Genomic DNA, 20,878 nt, shown 5'->3' with positions numbered 1-20,878 from the left:
CTACTGGAGCCAGGCATTTGGTGAAGACCCTGGGCGCAGCAGAGAATTGAAAGTGCCTCGATCTGGCCTTGAACCTGAGGTATTTTCTGTGTTCCTGCCGGATGGGAATGTGTAAATATGCCTCCTTTAAATCCAAAGTTACCATCCATGCATTTTTGGACAGCATAAGAAGTAGCTGCTGTAGAGTAAGCATCTTGAATTTTGGAATGTCTAGAAAGGTGTTCAAGACTGACAGATCCAGAATGGGTCTCCATGAATTTTGCTTCCTGGGGACTAGAAAGAGCCTTGAGTAAAAACCTTGTCCCATCTCTGAAAGTGGAACCAGTTCTATGGCTTTCATAGCCAAAAGAGCTTCCACCTGGTTTAAGGCCTCTGTCCATTGATGTTTTGGAAGATCTGGCCATCCGCTTGGCCTTGGTAGGGTATGAAAATGGAATTTGTAACCTCTTGAAACCACATCCAGAACCCACTTGTCTTCGGTTATATAAGTCCAATTTCGGTGAAAAAGAGAAAGTTTTCCTCCGAGAGGGGCTTCCAGGCAAGAAGTTCCTGCAGCCCAACAGAGGGAGTCATTGAGTCTGTTTCCTATGAGTTTGCGACCTGTCCTCTCCTCCCCTAGGGGTGGAAGCAGTCCACTGTCTTGGTCTATAAGAGGCTTGTGTTTGAGGCCTTCCTCGGGAGCGTCTGTATCTACCCCTCTGAGGCCTGTCTGAATTGGGAAAGGACCAATTTTTTGTAGGCCAATTCCTGCTAAATCTGGGTGGCTGTACTTGTAAGAAATCTTTAACTGTTTGCATGGATTTCGCCTTGTCCTCCATCTTTTTAATCACCTCTTTAGCTTTTGATCCAAACAAAACATTATGCTGAACAGGAGCATCCAATAATTCAGCTTTTACTTGTTCTGGCAAATTTTGTTCCTTTAACCATGCATGCCTTCTAATTACTGTGCCAGAGGCAGCAGCCCTACAAGAGCCTCCAAGGCATCAAATCCACAGTGTAAACCATGCTTCCCAACTTGTTCAGTGGCATGCATTAAGTCATGTAATTCCTTATCTGCACAGGCAGAAATGGAAGTAAGCTTTTGTTTTAAGACAGACAAGAGAAATTGCTGGTATTTCAGCATATGAAACTGACAGTTTAAAGCCCTAACAGATAAAGTAGCAGAAGTGTACACTTTTTTGCCCCATCTTTCTAAAGATCTAGAATCCTTCTCAGTGGGAATGGGGTTTTTAGCAGAAGCGGCCTTAACTCCCTTAGGACCCTGAGAAATGGTTTCAGGGTCAGCAGTAGGGTTCTTGTATAAAAACTAGTGGGAATCAGGAACCCTGTAATATCTATCAGGCTTAATAGGAGCAGGAGGAAAACAGTCAGGGGTTAAGTTAGCCTCCGAAAAAGCATCATCCACAATATCCAAAATAGGAGGAATAGCCAGGGGTGTATGTTGGGGAAAAAGAAGAAAATCCCTTAGTCTTTTCTTAGATTCCGAATACTCCTGTCCTTCCCAGTGGAAATGTCCCTCATTTCATGCAATGTTTCCCCAAAAGAGAAATCCTCCGGGGGAGAAGCTGAAGGAATGGATTCCTCAGCATCAGAATCCTCATAAGGAGGGAAAGAATATTCCTGGTCAGAAGAAGAAACTGAAGAAACAGAAGCCTGATCAGAGGAGTCATAATAAACCTCCTGCCTTGGCCTTTTATCTGGAGGGGGATGTGAACCCCTAATCATAGTAAGTAAATCCTCCGCCATCTTAAGTAACTGTTTCTGTGACTTGGGAGCCGGTTCAGAAGAGGCCTGTGTTGCAGTCTTTGATTTGGAAGGAATCTTTGCCTTTATTAGAAGCTGAGTAGGCCTGAAAACCCCTTCGGAAGCCGGTACCTGCACAGCGGCTCAAGACCCATCCGAAGGAGCATTGTCCGAAGGTCCTGCAATAGAAATATTCAAAGGCCTAGTTGGCTCCTCGTGGGAGTCCATTTCGGCCATCGGTTCCGAAATGACAGACGACAGGGGCTGCAAAAGCGCCTCACTGATGACAGCCGAACCTGAAGCTGGCTCCGCATGAGCGATATAGTCAGATTTGGACCTCGGAGGCCTGTCTTTGTCCTTGCGTCGTTTGTGAACTCCGGTAGCCGGAACCGTATCAGATGGCATTTTGTAATTAAAACGCCTACCGAAGTAATGAAATGCAAAATCGTACCTTTGTTTAATTGTACGTTGATTGAATCTAGCACAAAACCGACAACTAGCTACGTCGTGGTCAGGGCCTAAGCAAGGAATACAGTAAGAATGAAAATCCTTATGAGGTATTTGTTCCCACATGAAATACAATTATTAACTTTTTCTGACTTCGGACTGGAGCAAGAAAAAAGTTTCCCCAACGGGTTAGTTAGCTTTGAGTAGGAGAAGAAAGTCTTCGGACTGAAGTTTGTTCAGAAAAGATTGTAAGGAGTCAGCCGCCCGGCACTTGCGAACTATCACCGCACGGCAAGAAAGACTGGAGAACATGGCGTCGGCTGTCAGCTTTGTACTCCTGGCGCTCTGACGTCAGGGAGCATGGTTGAACAGCCGACGCCGGACCCAGACTTTGGGATTCTGGCCGACCGAAGACTGCCTGCCGGCAGGGGAGAACCCTACAGTCATGACTGCAACAGTGAAACATGATGAACATGGTTGAAAATCACTGCCATAGGGGGAATGCTGACAGCCCTTGTCTTTGATACAGGTGTGCACATCACAACCAAGAGAGGGGTTAGAGCATTACCACCAAAATTCTCTCAATACTGGGATGTTGGCAAGAGCACAAACGTCCCTGATGTCGCCAAGGATGATGCTCACCACCAGGGAACAATTGCTCTGTGTGACACTTGGAAGGATCAAAGGTTGGTGGTGGTGGTGGTGGTGGTGGGGAGGGTGGCTTCCCTTACAGACAAGTCTACAGTCAGCTCAATACACTGATCTGTTTAAATTGAAACAGCCTTCCTCCAGAATGTTACAAGTCGGGAGAGAACATATGGAAGAGGCCAAAAGAATCAGAAATGGGAGTCACTGTATTGACCAGCCGGGGACAGATGGCCCTGGCCAGACCATGTGTCTCAGCCTCTGCCTCCCATCCAATGCTCTTTTTCAAAACTTCTTTTGTTTAAATGCTAACAAATAACTTCAATTAAAAGTGTTACCGCTACACTTAGTCAGTGGAGAATGAAAAAGCCATTTTAACATCAAAAAAATACTACCTTTTCCCCCTCCCCTTCAACACTTTGTATAAGAAAGGACAAAACAATAACACTAAAGTGTATTCAAGAGCTTCTCTGACATCCCCAATCAAGGGCTAAGTCTTAGCCATACACGTTATGTGATTATTGAAGCCAGAGGCAGCCACCCCTAGCACAGACATCCTATTGTATTACTAGCTGCATCTGATGGCACTTTTGCAAACCTCAACAGTGGTCTGAGAACTCTGAAAGCCATGTTTCAAGACTGAATCAGTGATTTAATCACTTGTCTAGCTGTTTAATGACATCCACTTAATACTGGAGCAAGCACAAGGGTCTGGGAGCTATCAGTCCTTATAACCACTGCAACACACATGTACACCTTTAGGCAACTCTATTAAGTGTATGGATCTCCTTATTGTTCAGCAGAATGTTAGCAGGTGCAATCTGAAGTCCCTAAACACCCAGGCTACCTCTAATAAAATAAACATAAGGGTTTTTTTTATCTACCAAAATGCCAGATATGGCTTCCTGGGTGCTGGTGGCTGACAACTGGATTCTATAAGCAATCTCAGCAGTATCTTCTACTGGTATTGTATAGTTAATTTAGGAACTGCAAAATCCAAAAGAACTAAACATTACTTTAACTCTTCAAGAGTTCCTCTCATCCCCACTTAAATGTTCCTACATTAGCAGGATCAGTGGTTCAATAGGTGGCGCACACACCTCTGATGCATAAAACTGTTTGTTCTATTCCAATGCCAAGCTTCATGCTCCCTACCTGTGAAAGTTTAAAACTCCTAATTTCTTGTCCATTTCTCACTAATGCTAAAATAATCTGTTCATGCTTTCTGAAGATCACTCTCCATCGTAAACAGACAACTCTCCCTTCTCCAACAAATATGAATGTCTATGTTCTAGGAAATCCTTTAAATTACATAACCTTTGACATAAGGTCTTCTTATACAATGATGCACAATGGCTACACTTGTGGAAAACCTTACAACTTTCACCAAGCCAGGACAGACACTGAATGTGAAAAGCTCTTCAGTGGCATATCAGCCACAAAATGTTTGAGACCTTTACTAGGAAGGCCACTGGCTGCAGAAAAATCTCCAAAATCACAGAATCCATTTCTCAACAGTAACAAGACTCTACAACAATAGCAGGAAAACCATTCCAATTTGGGTACATACCACAGCTTTGGAGATAGTCTGGATGAACACATGGTCAAATTTGTGATCACTCAGTTTTGCAAAAACAGGAATGAAGGTGGTACATGAGTCTCCCATTTTAAGCTGCACACACACCTATCCATTTATGAACATCCTACTATCATGCACAGCATGGGAGAGGCCTGTCCTTGCACTGACGGTACAAGCTTTGGATGTCAGGCAAGATGACCGATGTCTGCCTGTGATACAATTTCCACTCATTATGCAAGATACTGCAAGCAGTGAACCCCTATAAGAATAAATAATTTACACCCATTTGTTAACCAGCTATTCCAAGTTGTCACAAAATCCATTTTCAGAAGTGTCCAGGAGCAATGTCTGGTTATTTGACTTGCTCAAGGTTACACAGTAAGGCAAATGAGGGTTGAGGGAATCAAATCCTGTACCAACAGGGACTGCAGCTGAAAGCCTTATCCCTCTGCCCCAACTGCCAAACAATTCCTGTGATGATCTGATATGTATAACTTTACTTTCAATACAAGAATATTTGTGTACTTAGAGGAAAAAAAATCAGTGAAGACAATGGAATAATGTTGATGATCTTAACAGAAAGTTACAGTTTGGAATATGTGGTGCAATCACAGCAGGGTCACAGAAATGCTATCTTTTATGGCACTGCCTGCCAGGCTAGATTATGTTTACAGAAATCACAGTACAAATAGAATAGAACTGCAGTAGCAATGTAAGCAGTGCTTATAGTGTACTTAACATGCAGACACAAAAGATGAAACAAAACTGCAAAACATTCTACATAAACTTCGGTATCAAGTCTTTGTGCTATTTATTGCATATCATTATTATGAAGGAGAAATACAGGAAACCTTCTGTACCTCAGGATTTAGCAAGTGAGTATGGACAACAGCACGCTTTATGTCATACAAATCTGTGAAGTGCTCCAGAGCCCGCTGAAGCAGTCCAGCCTTCTCACACAGCTGAGCAATATGAGCTCGATCATAATGAGTGAACATCTGGTTGCCCAAGATCGCATCAGCCACCTAGAACACAGAAAAAATACTCTGTTGAGTACATAATCGCTGACTGCATCAACAAGCCATCTTTGAGGGTTTCTATTATCTTAAAAAAATTGTAAGACGCAGCATCATTTTAAACAAAGTCATTCTTGTGCACAAAAAGGCTCTCTAGCAAAACCACAAAAGATGATGTCCTGGGCGTCCAGAAGCTTTATTGCTCACACAATTTCCAACGAAAAATAAAAAGTAAAAAATTACAGCTTGAAATACATACAGTTAAAGAAAATGCTGAGCGCTTTCACCCGCTCAAATCAATGCGGGTTTCATCAGAGTACATTTAACATATCTTTACATCAGCCTTATATACTAAATAAATTGTCATTTACATGTGCAAATTGGATAGTTGTTTGAGTAATTATTTGATTGTTACGCTACGCTGAAATACGAACTACTAACTACTGTTTGTTTTTATTTTGTGTTTTTATTTATGTCTAGAATGTTGGACCATAAACCGAACTAATAATTGTAAATAAATTTTAAATTATTTTTAAAGAAGTTTGTAAAGTGTGTTATTCTTAAAAAGACATAATGATAATTAGTGAGGGCATAACCTCAAAATCATATGTGTTTCTACAAATATTTACAAATATATCAATTTAATAAATAAATGAATATAAGTCTGATTTTTATACAAGTACACTTATGTTAAATAAATTGTATAAAATGAATATGTAAAATATTATAATATGATAATTGTATGCATTTAATAAATGGATACGTGTATGTATAGATAATATTTAATATTTAATATGTAAATAAATAGTTGTAATATTATGTATATTAAAATCCGTTAAATTTCTAAAAAAAGAGTCCATAAATAAAATTAAATTTAATTATGTGTAGTATATAAAAATGTGTATAGTATATAAAAATGTGTTCAGATGTGTAACGTAGATTTTGTTGTGATTATTATATTGAAACATAATAAAGATTGACATTATTCAAAATTGTGTATTATCTGAATTCTAATGTATTAATAAACATAATTGAAGTGTTTGTTAATATATGAATTGAAAAAACTAGTTTATTAAAGGTAAAATTTGGTTAAAAATAATTCTATAAAGACAGTAATGTTACTGCATAATATTTTAAAAGTTATTAATTATTAATACTAATTGATAAATGTGGATGCGTCATCTACTTGAAGATGTTTACAAACACTAACTCATAATCTGGGGTTGTGTAAGTTAGTTTTGTAAAACATACCATTGTGTGTTTGATTCATTTATAATTGACACATACACATTGTTATTGGTACCTACCAATTTTATATATATATATATATATATATATATATATATATATATATATATATATATATATATCGTAAAAATCTAGTCAAACGCATATTGATTTATGTTTCAAAATACTAGCAATGCTGATGTGCCCATTCAGTCCTGGTGTAGTACTAGCATTGAATCGAAGCTGCCACAGGCATTCCTTAGTTAACAATAAGTTGTCTAAGTCCCCTTCCTTTTCTCAGGGATTGTATATTCTATCTATGATAAAAAAGGTAAATCTTTTGAAATGACAACATGTAGTACTATGTACATATAGAGCATTAGTTTCCTTTTTGTGCTTAATGTCTCTTACATGTTCCATAATTCTTTCCTTTAGTTTTCTCTTAGTCTTACCTACATAGTATGCGGGACATGAAATACAACTAGCTAAGTAAATTACCATTTTCGTATTGCAGTTACATTGTCCAGGGCATTGAAGTGTTTTACCATAATCATACACTGTACAATAAGGTCCATCAATGATGTATTTACAACTTTTACAAAATCCACATTTCTTCATCTTTGATATCTTAAATAATTGTGTCCTACTTTCAAAAATCTCCTTCAAATTGGTACCCCTACTGTATGTTATTCTCGGGTATATACCTAGGGTCTCTGTAAATCCTCTGTTGTTATTTATCACACAATTCCAGGTATCATTTAAAATTGTAACTATTGCCTTAGAATTGTCGTTGTAAGGTATGATGAATGAATCCTTCTTGCTCATCAATTCTTGTTCTTTTAACCTTATATTTGTTCCATTACAGATTATCGGTTTAAATTTTGTATCCCTATTCTTTGCCACCTCCTGGGTTAAGGAGTCTAGCAAATTTTGCGGGTAACCCCTTTCAGCAAACATATCCTGTAATAATTTGCTTTCTTCCAAGAAATTTTGATAATCACTAATGATGCGTGAAAGTCTAACCAGTTGGCCTTTCACCAAATTTTTCTTTTGGAAGTAGGGGTGATAACTTTCGTAATGTAAATAACTGTTTGAGTATGTTTTTTTACGGAAGATGTTTGATTCGATCTTACCATTTTTGTTGTACATTTTTATATCTAAGTAATCACACTGTTCAAAATATATTTGGAATGTAAATTTTAAGAAGCTGGTACTTGCATCTAAATAAAGCATAAAATCTTTTATCTCACTTTCTTCACCTTTCCAGAAGATCAAAATATCATCCAGAAATCTTACATAAAAAATTATGTTCTCCCAGTAGCTAGACGTAAAGACCTTTTCGGTCTCCCAATGTGCCAGGACTAGGTTAGCGTAAGTGGGGGCACACCTGGCCCCCATTGCTACTCCTGTACATTGTTTGTAATATTCCCCTACTAGGAAAACATAATTGTTGTTTAAAATCATTTCCATAAAATCAACTAAAAGCTTCTGTTTAACAATGTGGTATCCACTGTGTTTATCTAAAATTCTCTCAAAGTATAAAAGTCCTTCTTTGTGTGGTATGACACTGAACAAATTAATAACGTCAACCGTTAACATAAAGTACTTGTCCCCTGTGTAGTTCTCATTAAATTCTCTTAATTTTTCTAAACAGTGCCAGGAGTCTTTAATTATATGTGGAAAATTCATACTGATACCTTTGCAATGTACATCTACAAATTTGGCTATAGTTTCTAGTTTAGAGTTTTTAGCTGACACAATTGGTCTGAAAGGTGGATTTTGGATGTTTTTGTGTACTTTAGGTATACCAAATATCGTAGGAGTGATCGGATGTTCAACAACTAGAGAGTCATATTCTTGTGTGTTGATCATGCTTTCCATCAAATAATCATATAGTAGCCAGTCTATCTTTGTGTATGCTCTTTGCCCCTCATATTTAGAAACTTTATTGTATGTTTCTTCATTTTCTAACATGGTTACCATTTTATTGATGTAATCTAACTTTGGCATGATCACAACACCACCACCCTTGTCTGGCTTCATGATTCTGTATTTGTTGTTACCACAAAGTTCAGCTATACAGAATCTCTCTGCGTCAGTTAAATGGTCTGTTGTCACGTGTTTTTTCCTTAGTTCCCTTCGTATTTGTGACTCACACAGTGATTCAAAAACTTGAATAATTGGGTTACTGGGTGGTACAAATGTACTAGATCATTTTAGTGTAATAGACCTAGTATCAATGTTAATCTCACCAGGTGTCTGTTCTTTAGCAAAAAACATTTTTAGGTTCAATAACCTCACATAAAGTTTCAAATTAATAAGAATTTTGCCTATGTCACTTTTAAAATGTGGAACAAATGTGAAGCCCCTTTTAAATAAAGTGATATGACCTTGATTCAGATGCAATTCACTATAATTATATATATTGAAGCCACCACTAATAATGACATCACAAACATCCAAATTAGTTGTTTCAGGGTAGTCAGCTGTTAAATCAATGTCACTTAAAACATTAGAATTTTCAGTGTTTCTCATGTCAACTTCTAAATTTAAAAAAGGGTTGCTATTTCCAGTCACATTTTCATCCATAATGCCAGTGTGAATTGAGTCATTAGATGTATCAAATACATTAGTATGAAGTGTATCAGTTAGTAATAGTGGGAGTTTGTCCTGAAATGTGTTTTCCTTCCTTGGTTCAGGTACTGGTTTTTCTCCCCTTGGTACCAGTCTCTTATTCTCTCCGACCTCCTTAGTTGGGGTTGCTCTAAAAAACATCATTATCTCTATATGCATCCCTTTCATTGCATTTCCACTGTAATGTCTATAGTTATTTCCACTGTTTGCATCGAAAACAGTTTTTTCATTAATCATGTCATGATTCACATCATTGTTAACAGAAGACTTTACTTTATCATGTTGTTGTACAGATAGTTTAAAATCCTTAAAATGACGGTATGCCCTCTTGTTAATGTAATCATTACTGTCTCTTAATTTTTTGTTCTTCTACTCTAAACCTCTCATAACAAAATTATCAATCTCCTTTATAATATTGTCCATCCTATGTTTGTTGTGTTCAAATAATAAATCTTTTTTAATATTGTTGTCCAGTTCTAGTAATTTTTCATTCAGTTTAGTCAGTCTGTGGTTGTTATTCTTAATTATTAGTTTTAGCAATTCAAGACCAGTTTTGTCATAAAGTGATAACAGTTCATCAAACACAACACTGTCATAGCTAAAACCAAAAGGTAGTTTAAATATCCGCAAACCTTTAGGAACTTGATCCAACTCCAGGGACCTTTCTAGGAATGCATTATCCATTTGTATAGTTTTAAACTGTTTCAGCGTTTTTTCAAAATCCACAATCTGTTCGTTTAAGGAGCCCATGTCCTGCATACTCCCCCTAGGTATATTTTTAAACGATGGTGCCTGTAGAATGACATTGATGTTTTCCCATCTCCGATTATGCGTGTTTACATTTCTCCCGTCTCCAGCGCTCAAATTCGCATTCTCAAGCGTAACGAACCTTGGATTCACTTCCTTTTTCCTCGTGTCACCTTTAGAAGAGTTCGATGAACCATTGCTGGCCGACGGAGCAGTAGGACTGTTACCCGGTGTAGAGTGGAGGGTGAATAGTTGTTCCTGCGATTCTGTTAGAGTGATGCTGAGATCCGCATCATTATTTTTGTTTTTGTTAACACAGTTCCCCTGGATTAACTGTATTAAGCGTTGCGTCGCTTCCAAATGTTGCTTAAGTAATGCCTCCATACTGAAATATTAAATGTCACTGCTGGTGTAAAGATTCACAAAAGAAATAAAATGTTCTATAAAAGTTCCTTTTAGAAGATGGTCGAGCAACACTTTGTAGAGTTTCGTTTGTGGTAGTGTGGCTCAATAGCTTCCCCGATGCCCTGGAATCACATTCACGGTTGTGAATAAAGTAAGCTCCATAAAAATTTCATATTATAATATTTTACATATTCATTTTATACAATTTATTTAACATAAGTGTACTCGTATAAAAATCAGATTTATATTCATTTATTAAATTGATATATTTGTAAATATTTATAGAAACACATATGATTTTGAGGTTATGCCCTCACTAATTATCATTATGTCTTTTTAAGAATAACATACTTTACAAACTTCTTTAAAAATAATTTAAAATTTATTTATAATTACTAGTTCGGTTTATGGTCCAACATTCTAGACAAAAATAAAAATACAAAACAAAAACAATTAGTAGTTTGTATTTCAGCGTAGCGTAACAATTAAATAATTACTCAAACAACTATCTAATTTGCACATTTAATTAACAATTTATTTAGTATATAAGGCTGGTGTAAAGATATGTTAAACGTACTCTAATGAAACCCGCATTGATTTGAGCGGGAGAAAGCACTCAGTATTTTCTTTAACTGTATGTATTTCAAGCTGTAATTTTTTACTTTTTATTTTTCGTTGGAAATTGTGTGAGCAATAAAGCTTCTGGACGCCCAGGACATCGCCTTTTGTTTTACTGTTTTTTTATGGAGCTTACTTTATTCACAACCGTGAATGTGATTCCAGGGCATCGGGGAAGCTATTGAGCCACACTACCACAAACGAAACTCTACAAAGTGTTGCTCGACCATCTTCTAAAAGGAACTTTTATAGAACATTTTATTTCTTTTGTGAATCTTTACACCAGCAGTGACATTTAATATTTCAGTATGGAGGCATTACTTAAGCAACATTTGGAAGCGACGCAACGCTTAATACAGTTAATCCAGGGGAACTGTGTTAACAAAAACAAAAATAATGATGCGGATCTCAGCATCACTAACGGAATCGCAGGAACAACTATTCACCCTCCACTCTACACCGGGTAACAGTCCTACTGCTCCGTCGGCCAGCAATGGTTCATCGAACTCTTCTAAAGGTGACACGAGGAAAAAGGAAGTGAATCCAAGGTTCGTTACGCTTGAGAATGCGAATTTGAGCGCTGGAGACGGGAGAAATGTAAACACGCATAATCGGAGATGGGAAAACATCAATGTCATTCTACAGGCACCATCGTTTAAAAATATACCTAGGGGGAGTATGCAGGACATGGGCTCCTTAAACGAACAGATTGTGGATTTTGAAAAAACGCTGAAACAGTTTAAAACTATACAAATGGATAATGCATTCCTAGAAAGGTCCCTGGAGTTGGATCAAGTTCCTAAAGGTTTGCAGATATTTAAACTACCTTTTGGTTTTAGCTACGACAGTGTTGTGTTTGTTGAACTGTTATCACTTTATGACAAAACTGGTCTTGAAATGCTAAAACTAATAATTAAGAATAACAACCACAGACTGACTAAACTGAATGAAAAATTACTAGAACTGGACAACAATATTAAAAAAGATTTATTATTTGAACACAACAAACATAGGATGGACAATATTATAAAGGAGATTGATAATTTTGTTATGAGAGGTTTAGAGTATAAGAACAAAAAATTGTTAAGAGACAGTAATGATTACATTAACAAGATTGCATACCATCATTTTAAGGATTTTAAACTATCTGTACAACAACATGATAAAGTAAAGTCTTCTGTTAACAATGATGTGAATCATGACATGATTAATGAAAAAACTGTTTTCGATGCAAACAGTGGAAATAACTATAGACATTACAGTGGAAATGCAATACAAAGGGAAGCATATAGAGATAATGATGTTTTTTAGAGCAACCCCAACTAAGGAGGTCGGAGAGAATAAGAGACAGGTACCAAGGGGAGAAAAACCAGTACCTGAACCAAGGAAGGAAAACGCATTTCAGGACAAACTCCCACTATTACTAAATGATACACTTCATACTAATGTATTTGATACATCTAATGACTCAATTCACACTGGCATTATGGATGAAAATGTGACTGGAAATAGCAACCCTTTTTTAAATTTAGAAGTTGACATGAGAAACACTGAAAATTCTAATGTTTTAAGTGACATTGATTTAACAGCTGACTACCCTGAAACAACTAATTTGGATGTTTGTGATGTCATTATTAGTGGTGGCTTCAATATATATAATTATAGTGAATTGCATCTGAATCAAGGTCATATCACTTTATTTAAAAGGGGCTTCACATTTGTTCCACATTTTAAAAGTGACATAGGCAAAATTCTTATTAATTTGAAACTTTATGTGAGGTTATTGAACCTAAAAATGTTTTTTGCTAAAGAACAGACACCTGGTGAGATTAACATTGATACTAGGTCTATTACACTAAAAAGATCTAGTACATTTGTACCACCCAGTAACCCAATTATTCAAGTTTTTGAATCACTGTGCGAGTCACAAATACGAAGGGAACTAAGGAAAAAACACGTGACAACAGACAATTTAACTGACACAGAGAGATTCTGTATAGCTGAACTTTGTGGTAACAACAAATACAGAATCATGAAGCCAGACAAGGGTGGTGGTGTTGTGATCATGCCAAAGTTAGATTACATCAATAAAATGGTAACCATGTTAGAAAATGAAAAAACATACAATAAAGTTTCTAAATATGAGGTACAAAGCATACACAAAGATAGACTGGCTACTATATGATTATTTGATGGAAAGCATGATCAACACACAAGAATGACTTTTTAGTTGTTGAACATCCGATCACTCCTACGATATTTGGTATACCTAAAGTACACAAAAACATCCAAAATCCACCTTTCAGACCAATTGTGTCAGCTAAAAACTCTAAACTAGAAACTATAGCCAAATTTGTTGATGTACACTGCAAAGGTATCAGTATGAACTTTCCACACATAATTAAAGACTCCTGGCATTGCTTAGAAAAATTAAGAGAATTTAATGAGAACTATACAGGGGGCAAGTACTTTATGGTAACGGTTGACGTTATTAATTTGTTCAGTGTCATACCACACAAAGAAGGACTTTTATATTTTGAGAGAATTTTAGATAAACATAGTGGATACCACATTGTTAAACGGAAGCTTTTAGTTGATTTTATGGAAATGATCTTAAACAACAATTATGTTTTCCTAGAAGAGGAATATTACAAACAATGTACAGGAGTAGCAATGGGGGCCAGGTGTGCCCCCACTTATGCTAACCTAGTCCTAGCACACTGGGAGACCGAAAAGGTCTTTACATCTAGCTACTGGGAGAACATCATTTTTTATGTAAGATTTCTGGATGATATTTTGATCTTCTGGAAAGGTGAAGAAAGTGACATAAAAGATTTTATGCATTATTTAGATACAAGTACCAGCTTCCTAAAATTTACATTCCAAATATATTTTGAACAGTGTGATTACTTAGATATAAAAATGTATAACAAAAATGGTATGATCGAATCAAACATCTTCCGTAAAAAAACATATTCAAACAGTTATTTACATTATGAAAGTTATCACTCCTACTTCCAAAAGAAAAATTTGGTGAAAGGCCAACTGGTTAGACTTTCACTCATCATTAGTGATGATCAAAATTTCTTGGAAGAAAGCAGATTATTACAGGATATGTTTGCTGAAAGGGGTTACCCGCAAAATTTGCTAGACTCCTTAACCCAGGAGGTGGCAAAGAATAGGGATACAAAATTTAAACCGATAATCTGTAATGGAACAAATATAAGGTTAAAAGAACAAGAATTGATGAGCAAGAAGGATTCATTCATCATACCTTACAACGACAATTCTAAGGCAATAGTTACAATTTTAAATGATACCTGGAATTGTGTGATAAACAACAGAGGATTTACAGAGACCCTAGGTACATACCCGAGAATAACATATAGTAGGGGTACTAATTTGAAGGAGATTTTTGAAAGTAGGACACAAGGATTTAAAATATCAAAGATGAAGAAATGTGGATTTTGTAAAAGTTGTAAATACATCAATGATGGACCTTATTGTACAGTGTATGATTATGGTAAAACACTTCAATGCCCTGGACAATGTAACTGCAATACGAAAATGGTAATTTACTTAGCTAGTTGTATTTCATGTCCCGCATACTATGTAGGTAAGACTAAGAGAAAACTAAAGGAAAGAATTATGGAACATGTAAGAGACATTAAGCACAAAAAGGAAACTAATGCTCTATATGTACATAGTACTACATGTTGTAATTTCAAAGGATTTATCTTTATCATAGATAGAATATACAATCCCTGGGAAAAGGAAGGGGACTTAGACAACTTATTGTTAACTAAGGAATGCCTGTGGCAGCTTCGATTCAATGCTAGTACTACACCAGGACTGAATGGGCACATCAGCATTGCTAGTATTTTGAAACATAAATCAATATACGTTTGACTAGATTTTTACGATATATATATATATATATATAAAAAATTGGTAGGTACCAATAACAATGTGTATGTGTCAAGTATATATAAATAAATCAAACACACAATGGTATGTTTTTACAAAACTAACTTACACAACACCAGATTATGAGTGAGTGTTTGTAAACACTCTAAAGTAGACGACGCATCCACATTTATCAATTAGTATTAATAATTAATAACTTTTAAAATATTATGCAGTAACATTACTGTCTTTATAGAATTATTTTTAACCAAATTTTACCTTTAATAAACTAGTTTTATCAATTCATATATTAACAAACACTTCAATTATGTTTATTAATACATTAGAATTCAGACAATACACGATTTTGAATAATGTCAATCTTTATTATGTTTCAATATAATAATCACAACAAAATCTACGTTACACATCTGAACACATTTTTATATACTATACACATTTTTATATACTACACATAATTAAATTTAATTTTATTTATGGACTCTTTTTAGAAATTTAACGGATTTTAATATACATAATATTACAACTATTTATTTACATATTAAATATTATTATCTATACATACACATGTATCCATTTATTAAATACATACAATTATCATATTATAATATTTTACATATTCATTTTATACAATTTATTTAACATAAGTGTACTTATATAAAAATCAGATTTATATTCATTTATTTATTAAATTGATATATTTGTAAATATTTATAGAAACACATATGATTTTGAGGTTATGCCCTCACTAATTATCATTATGTCTTTTTAAGAATAACACACTTTACAAACTTCTTTAAAAATAATTTAAAATGTATTTACAATTATTAGTTCGGTTTATGGTCCAACATTCTAGACATAAATAAAAACACAAAATAAAAACAAACAGTAGTTAGTAGTTCGTATTTCAGCGTAGCGTAACAATCAAATAATTACTCAAACAACTATCCAATTTGCACATTTAATTAACAATTTATTTAGTATATAAGGCTGGTGTAAAGATATGTTAAATGTACTCTGATGAAACCCGCATTGATTTGAGCGGGTGAAAGCGCTCAGTATTTTCTTTAACTGTATGTATTTCAAGCTGTAATTTTTTACTTTTTATTTTTCGTTGGAAATTGTGTGAGCAATAAAGCTTCTGGATGCCCAGGACATCGCCTTTTGTTTTACTGTTTTTTTATGGAGCTTACTTTATTCAAGACCACAAAAGATGATACCCAAGAACTGCTAGTTAAACCGAGGTCACAATCTAAATAGCTGAGCATCTTATCAAACCTGTAAGTACAATGTGAAACACATACAGAAATCCTAAACAATGCATACAAAATATGTGGCTCTAGGTTTGTTGTTAAAACACACACACACCCACTGTGAAAACCATGTTTAGTGTCAGTTAATTCAAAGCATCTGCATGACTAATGAGGAATATACACTTATTTGCAGGACTGAATCACTGACCCACATGGAGAATACAGCAAAGCATGAGAATTATGTTTTAGGGCCTACCTGAAGGCACATATACATGTACATTAGTAATTAAGCAAAGGAATCTTGACCAAAGTTAAACTAAAGACTTCACTATGTTGAGCAAATACATCACTACTACAATGGCCACAGATGTCATTGATTTCCAAGTAAAAATACATAACTAGTAAGGATGTATTCAAATAAAGCTTTGGAGATTTTTTACTATGATACCTAGAGTGCTGTACAGTATTGAGTGCAGCTTCTAATACTAACACAGCAAGGTTGCACCAGATATCGGCCTGACTATACACAGAACACCTTACGCTCCAGATGCTACTATGAAAGAAAAGCATAAACTACCAGATTCCAAGAAAATAAAAATCACAAACCAACATAGCAGCATATACTTTACCAAGGTTGTAAGTACCAACTTTATTGCCTCTCCATATCAATAACCCTTGATCAGCTTTCCACTATAGACCAGTTGGCAACAGCTGTTATGGTTATCAAAGTAAGACTGTACAGCTGTGGCTACCCTGCATACACAAATAAAACCATTTGTGCAATATGAAAGTATGACATCACTGGAAAGTGTAAGCAGAAGCAAAGTTCAGGAAATCAATAATGCCATCCGTATCTACACCAATGAAGAGCACTAGCTGAAATAAAAATAGCTCAACATTGGATAAAAATCAACATTCAAGTGAGGTAGGGAGACAAAGGAACTGCACATACCACTTCATAGCTGTCTACAAAGTAGATGCAGCAGCACAGGGAACAAAGGAAAAGCAATGCATAGGGCATACCTGTGCATACGTGCTCAGTTATCTAGCTATTGTAAACCAGAGACCAACACCAACAAATAAACAATAAGCTCCTCTTACCAGCTTTGCCAGCAGCATCAGTGTCTCAGAAGCATAAGCACTAGCTTATGCTACTAGAAACACACAAGGCTATGGCTTCCACCACCACACTAGCACCAGAGCTACACTGACAGTCATAATGCAGGGGAGACTGCTGTAAGCCTCAAGGACTCTTTCTATAGGACTATATTAAATTTGTTAAAAATTTAATGGAACTTTGTAGGTGCACATGGAGAAAGACATTACACTTTTACCTTACACATACAATTTTATGTCTGGTAGCAGCACCCACATTATCTGTACTGCCTATTCCCTAAGAAAGTACAGTTGTGTACACTTACCATAAATGTAGATGTTCGAGTGTATTCACTGTTGCAGTCATCACATTTGGGTTATCTGCTTGCAGTAGCTCTCAGTTGGCTTGATTATCAAAGTCTTGGGTCCTACGTCGGTTGCTGACTCATTTTCCATGACGTCAGGTAGTCAGAGATATACAGTATGCAGCAGATGCCATTACATCAGTTTTTCTTGTCCCAGATCTCAGGTGCCCCCACAATGGGAAGCAATTATATATACAATGTTACACCTCCAACAAAAAAGCAAATACACCAAAAAGCTTTAAGCATAGTAAACAAGAACAGAGGTATAGCCAAAAGAAGTCAGGGGGCTGGAGGGAGGGTAACCAGGACTGCAACAGTGAATACACTCGAACATCTACATTTATGGTAAATGTACACAACTGTACTATGTTCTTCGTGTTTCACTGTTGCAGTCATTACATTTGGGTAGATTTCCAAAGCTAAGGATGGGAGGAGGAAGTTACATAGCATTAGGACCAGCTATAAGGCCCTGCAAGACTGCAGTGGCAAAGCCAACTCTGGATTTAGAGAAAAATGGCAAATGGTAATACTTGATGAAAGTATGTACAGAACTCCAGGTAGCAGCTTCTAGGATATCCCTGGTAGGGACACCTCTGAGAAAGGCTGTAGAGGTAGATGCAGCCCTGGTTGAATGCGATCTTATCTCCTGTGGGGTAGGTTTTAAATGGTGCTTATAGCAAAAATGAATGCAATGGCTTATCGATTTAGAATTGGTTAGTTTTGAAATGGCCTTCCCCTCTGCCCCTGCAACAAATGCAACGAGCAGCTGTTCAGATTTCCTTTGAGGTTTAGTCCTGTCCAAGTAAAATCTAAGTTGTCTGTGCACATCTAAGGAGTGCAGTATTCGTTCTCCTTGGTTCCGTGGATTGGAAAAGAAGGTAGGCAAATGAATGGACTGACTAAAGTCGCACTGGATACTTCTTTGGCCATGAAGGAGGGATTGGTCCTGAAGGACACCCTGTCCACATGAAAGATGCTAAAAGGCTCCACTGCCATAGGGGCCTGTAATTCAGACACCCTTCTTGCTCAAGTGATGGCTAAAAGGAAGGCTGTTTTCCAAGAAAGGAATTTCAACTCTGCATTTGCTGCTGGCTCAAAAGGAGGTGGATTGAGTTTTTCCAGTACAAAGTTAAGGTCCCAGGCTGGAGTACGGGCTCTCTTGGGTGGTCTTATGTTTTTGGCCCCACTGAGGAACTGCTTCAGCAGTGGATGAGATAAGAGGGGTGGTTCTCAGTTGTAATGAGCTGAAATGGCTGAGGCATGAATTTTGATGGAGGAAAAGGAAAAGCCCTTGTGAAGCATCTCAGTTATGTATTGAAGAATCTGAAGTAAATTGGGCGCTGCTGAGCCCATCCCCTGGGTTTGGTTCCAGGAACAGAATCGTTTCCATTTTTCAGAATAAAATTTTCTAGTACTAGGCCTCCTGGTCTCCAGAATGACATCCAACACTTGCTTACTGAGGGATGGTAAGGGAGAGATCAGGTAATTAGCCAGGCTGCCAGGTTCAGGGTTTGAAGCTGAGGGTGCAGAATATGGCCTTCTTGCTGGGACAGCAGGGCAGGAGACTGAGTCAGGTGCCAGCAGTGACACTGCGCAAAAGGGGTACCGGTGTTGGCGTGGCCAGTCAGGTGCAATCAGTATCATCCTTGGTTTGTCCTGTCTGATCTTTAGTAGTACCTTGGAGAGGTGAGGCAGAGGTGGAAAGGCATAAACTGATAGGTTTTTCCAGGTGAAGGACAGGGCATCCACTTTCCAAGCTTGTTTGTGGGGAGTCCTTGTGAAGAATTTGTCCAATTGGTAGTTCTGGGGGGAGGCAAACAGGTCTATCTCTGGGCTCCCCCCCATTTGTTTCTCAACATGTTGAATATCTTTGGTTCCAGTTTCCACTCGTGTGGGTCTATGAGAATTCTGCTTAGTTTGTCTGTCAGTGTATTTAGCTTTCCTGGCACGAATTGAGCCTGTAGGTGCACTTGTAGCTCAAGGCTGTGTTCCACAGAGCCATGGCTAGTCTGCAGAGACGGTATGAGTGGGTTCCCCCCTGCTTGTTTAGGGACCACATAACAGTGGTGGCGTCTGTCTTTACCATTAATTGTTCTGGAAGAATGTGGTCCTTGAAGGCTGTCATAACATTCTGTACAGCTAACATTTCTTTTTGACTGATATGCAGGTGCATTTGACTTGGGTTCCATTTGCCCTGAATGCACTTCCCTGCCAAGTGAGCCCCCCTCCATGCATAGTCTGATGAGTCTGTTAGGGTTTGGGTGGCAGGGGGTAGAGTGAATGGCAGTCCCTTGTTTTGGTGGCAGGCCTCTGCCCACCAAAGGAACTCTAGCTGTAGGCAAGGTATGATAAGAATCATTGCTTCTAGATCCTGAGAATGTTGACACCACAGGCTTTTTAGATACCATTGTAGTTTCCTCATATGCAGTCTTGCATATGGAATTAGGAGAATGCAGGAGGCCATGAACCCAAAGGCTTGCAGTATTTTCCTTGCAGATAGCTGGGTCTTTGTGGCCAATAATGTGAAGTAGGCTGTCAAATGAACTGGTTTCTATGGCGTGAGGAAAGACATCTGGGAAGTTGTGTTCAAGCTTGCTCCCAGGAATACATTTGTTGGCAGGGTACAAGATGTGATTTATTTTTGTTCATGGTGTACCCCAGAGAAGTTAGCAATTTTTGTACAAATGCCAGATGATTCAATAGTATGTCCTGGCTTTCTGCCTGAATTAGGCAATCGTCCAGGTATGGGTACATTTGAAAATTTCTTTGCCTGCAAAATGCAATGACTGGAGCTAGGCACTTTGTGAATACCCTGGGTGCAAGTAGATAAGCCAAAGGGCAGTGCAGAGAACTAATAGTGCATGCAGCCTGCTTTGAAGCATAGGTATCTTCTGCACAATTCCCTGATTGAGATTGTGCAGGTAAGGCTTCCTTTAAATCCAGTGTTGCCAACCAGGCATCTTTGCCTAGCATAGGAAGCAACTGGTGAAGAGTTAGCATCTTGAATTTTAGGATGCCCAAAAATGTGTTTAGGATAGACAGGTCCAGGATAGGACGCCAGGAGTGGTCTTTTCAGGGCACCAGGAAAAGTCTTGAGAAGAAACCTTGTCCCCTTTCCTCTTCTGGGACAGGTTGAATAGCCCTGATACTTAGGGAGAACTTGCTTTTGAGCCTCTG

The 20,878-nt window shown here is 37.3% G+C and overlaps 1 protein-coding gene across 1 annotated transcript in view; it reads right to left on the bottom strand.

Annotated features, from left to right (window-relative positions):
* Nucleotides 1-20,878, bottom strand: part of CLTC (clathrin heavy chain) — a 2,794,584-nt gene that overhangs the window by 1,816,964 nt on the left and 956,742 nt on the right. Inside the window, exon 13 of the mRNA XM_044054892.1 lies at nt 5,275-5,439. Within this exon, the coding sequence (XP_043910827.1) occupies nt 5,275-5,439 (165 nt within the window). The remainder of the gene's footprint in view (nt 1-5,274; nt 5,440-20,878) is intronic.

Source organism: Protopterus annectens, chromosome 13.part0 (assembly GCF_019279795.1).
Source record: "Protopterus annectens isolate FY-2018-M chromosome 13.part0, PAN1.0, whole genome shotgun sequence".
Lineage (NCBI taxonomy): Eukaryota > Metazoa > Chordata > Ceratodontiformes > Protopteridae > Protopterus > Protopterus annectens.
This window is presented reverse-complemented; position numbering and strand designations above follow the sequence as displayed.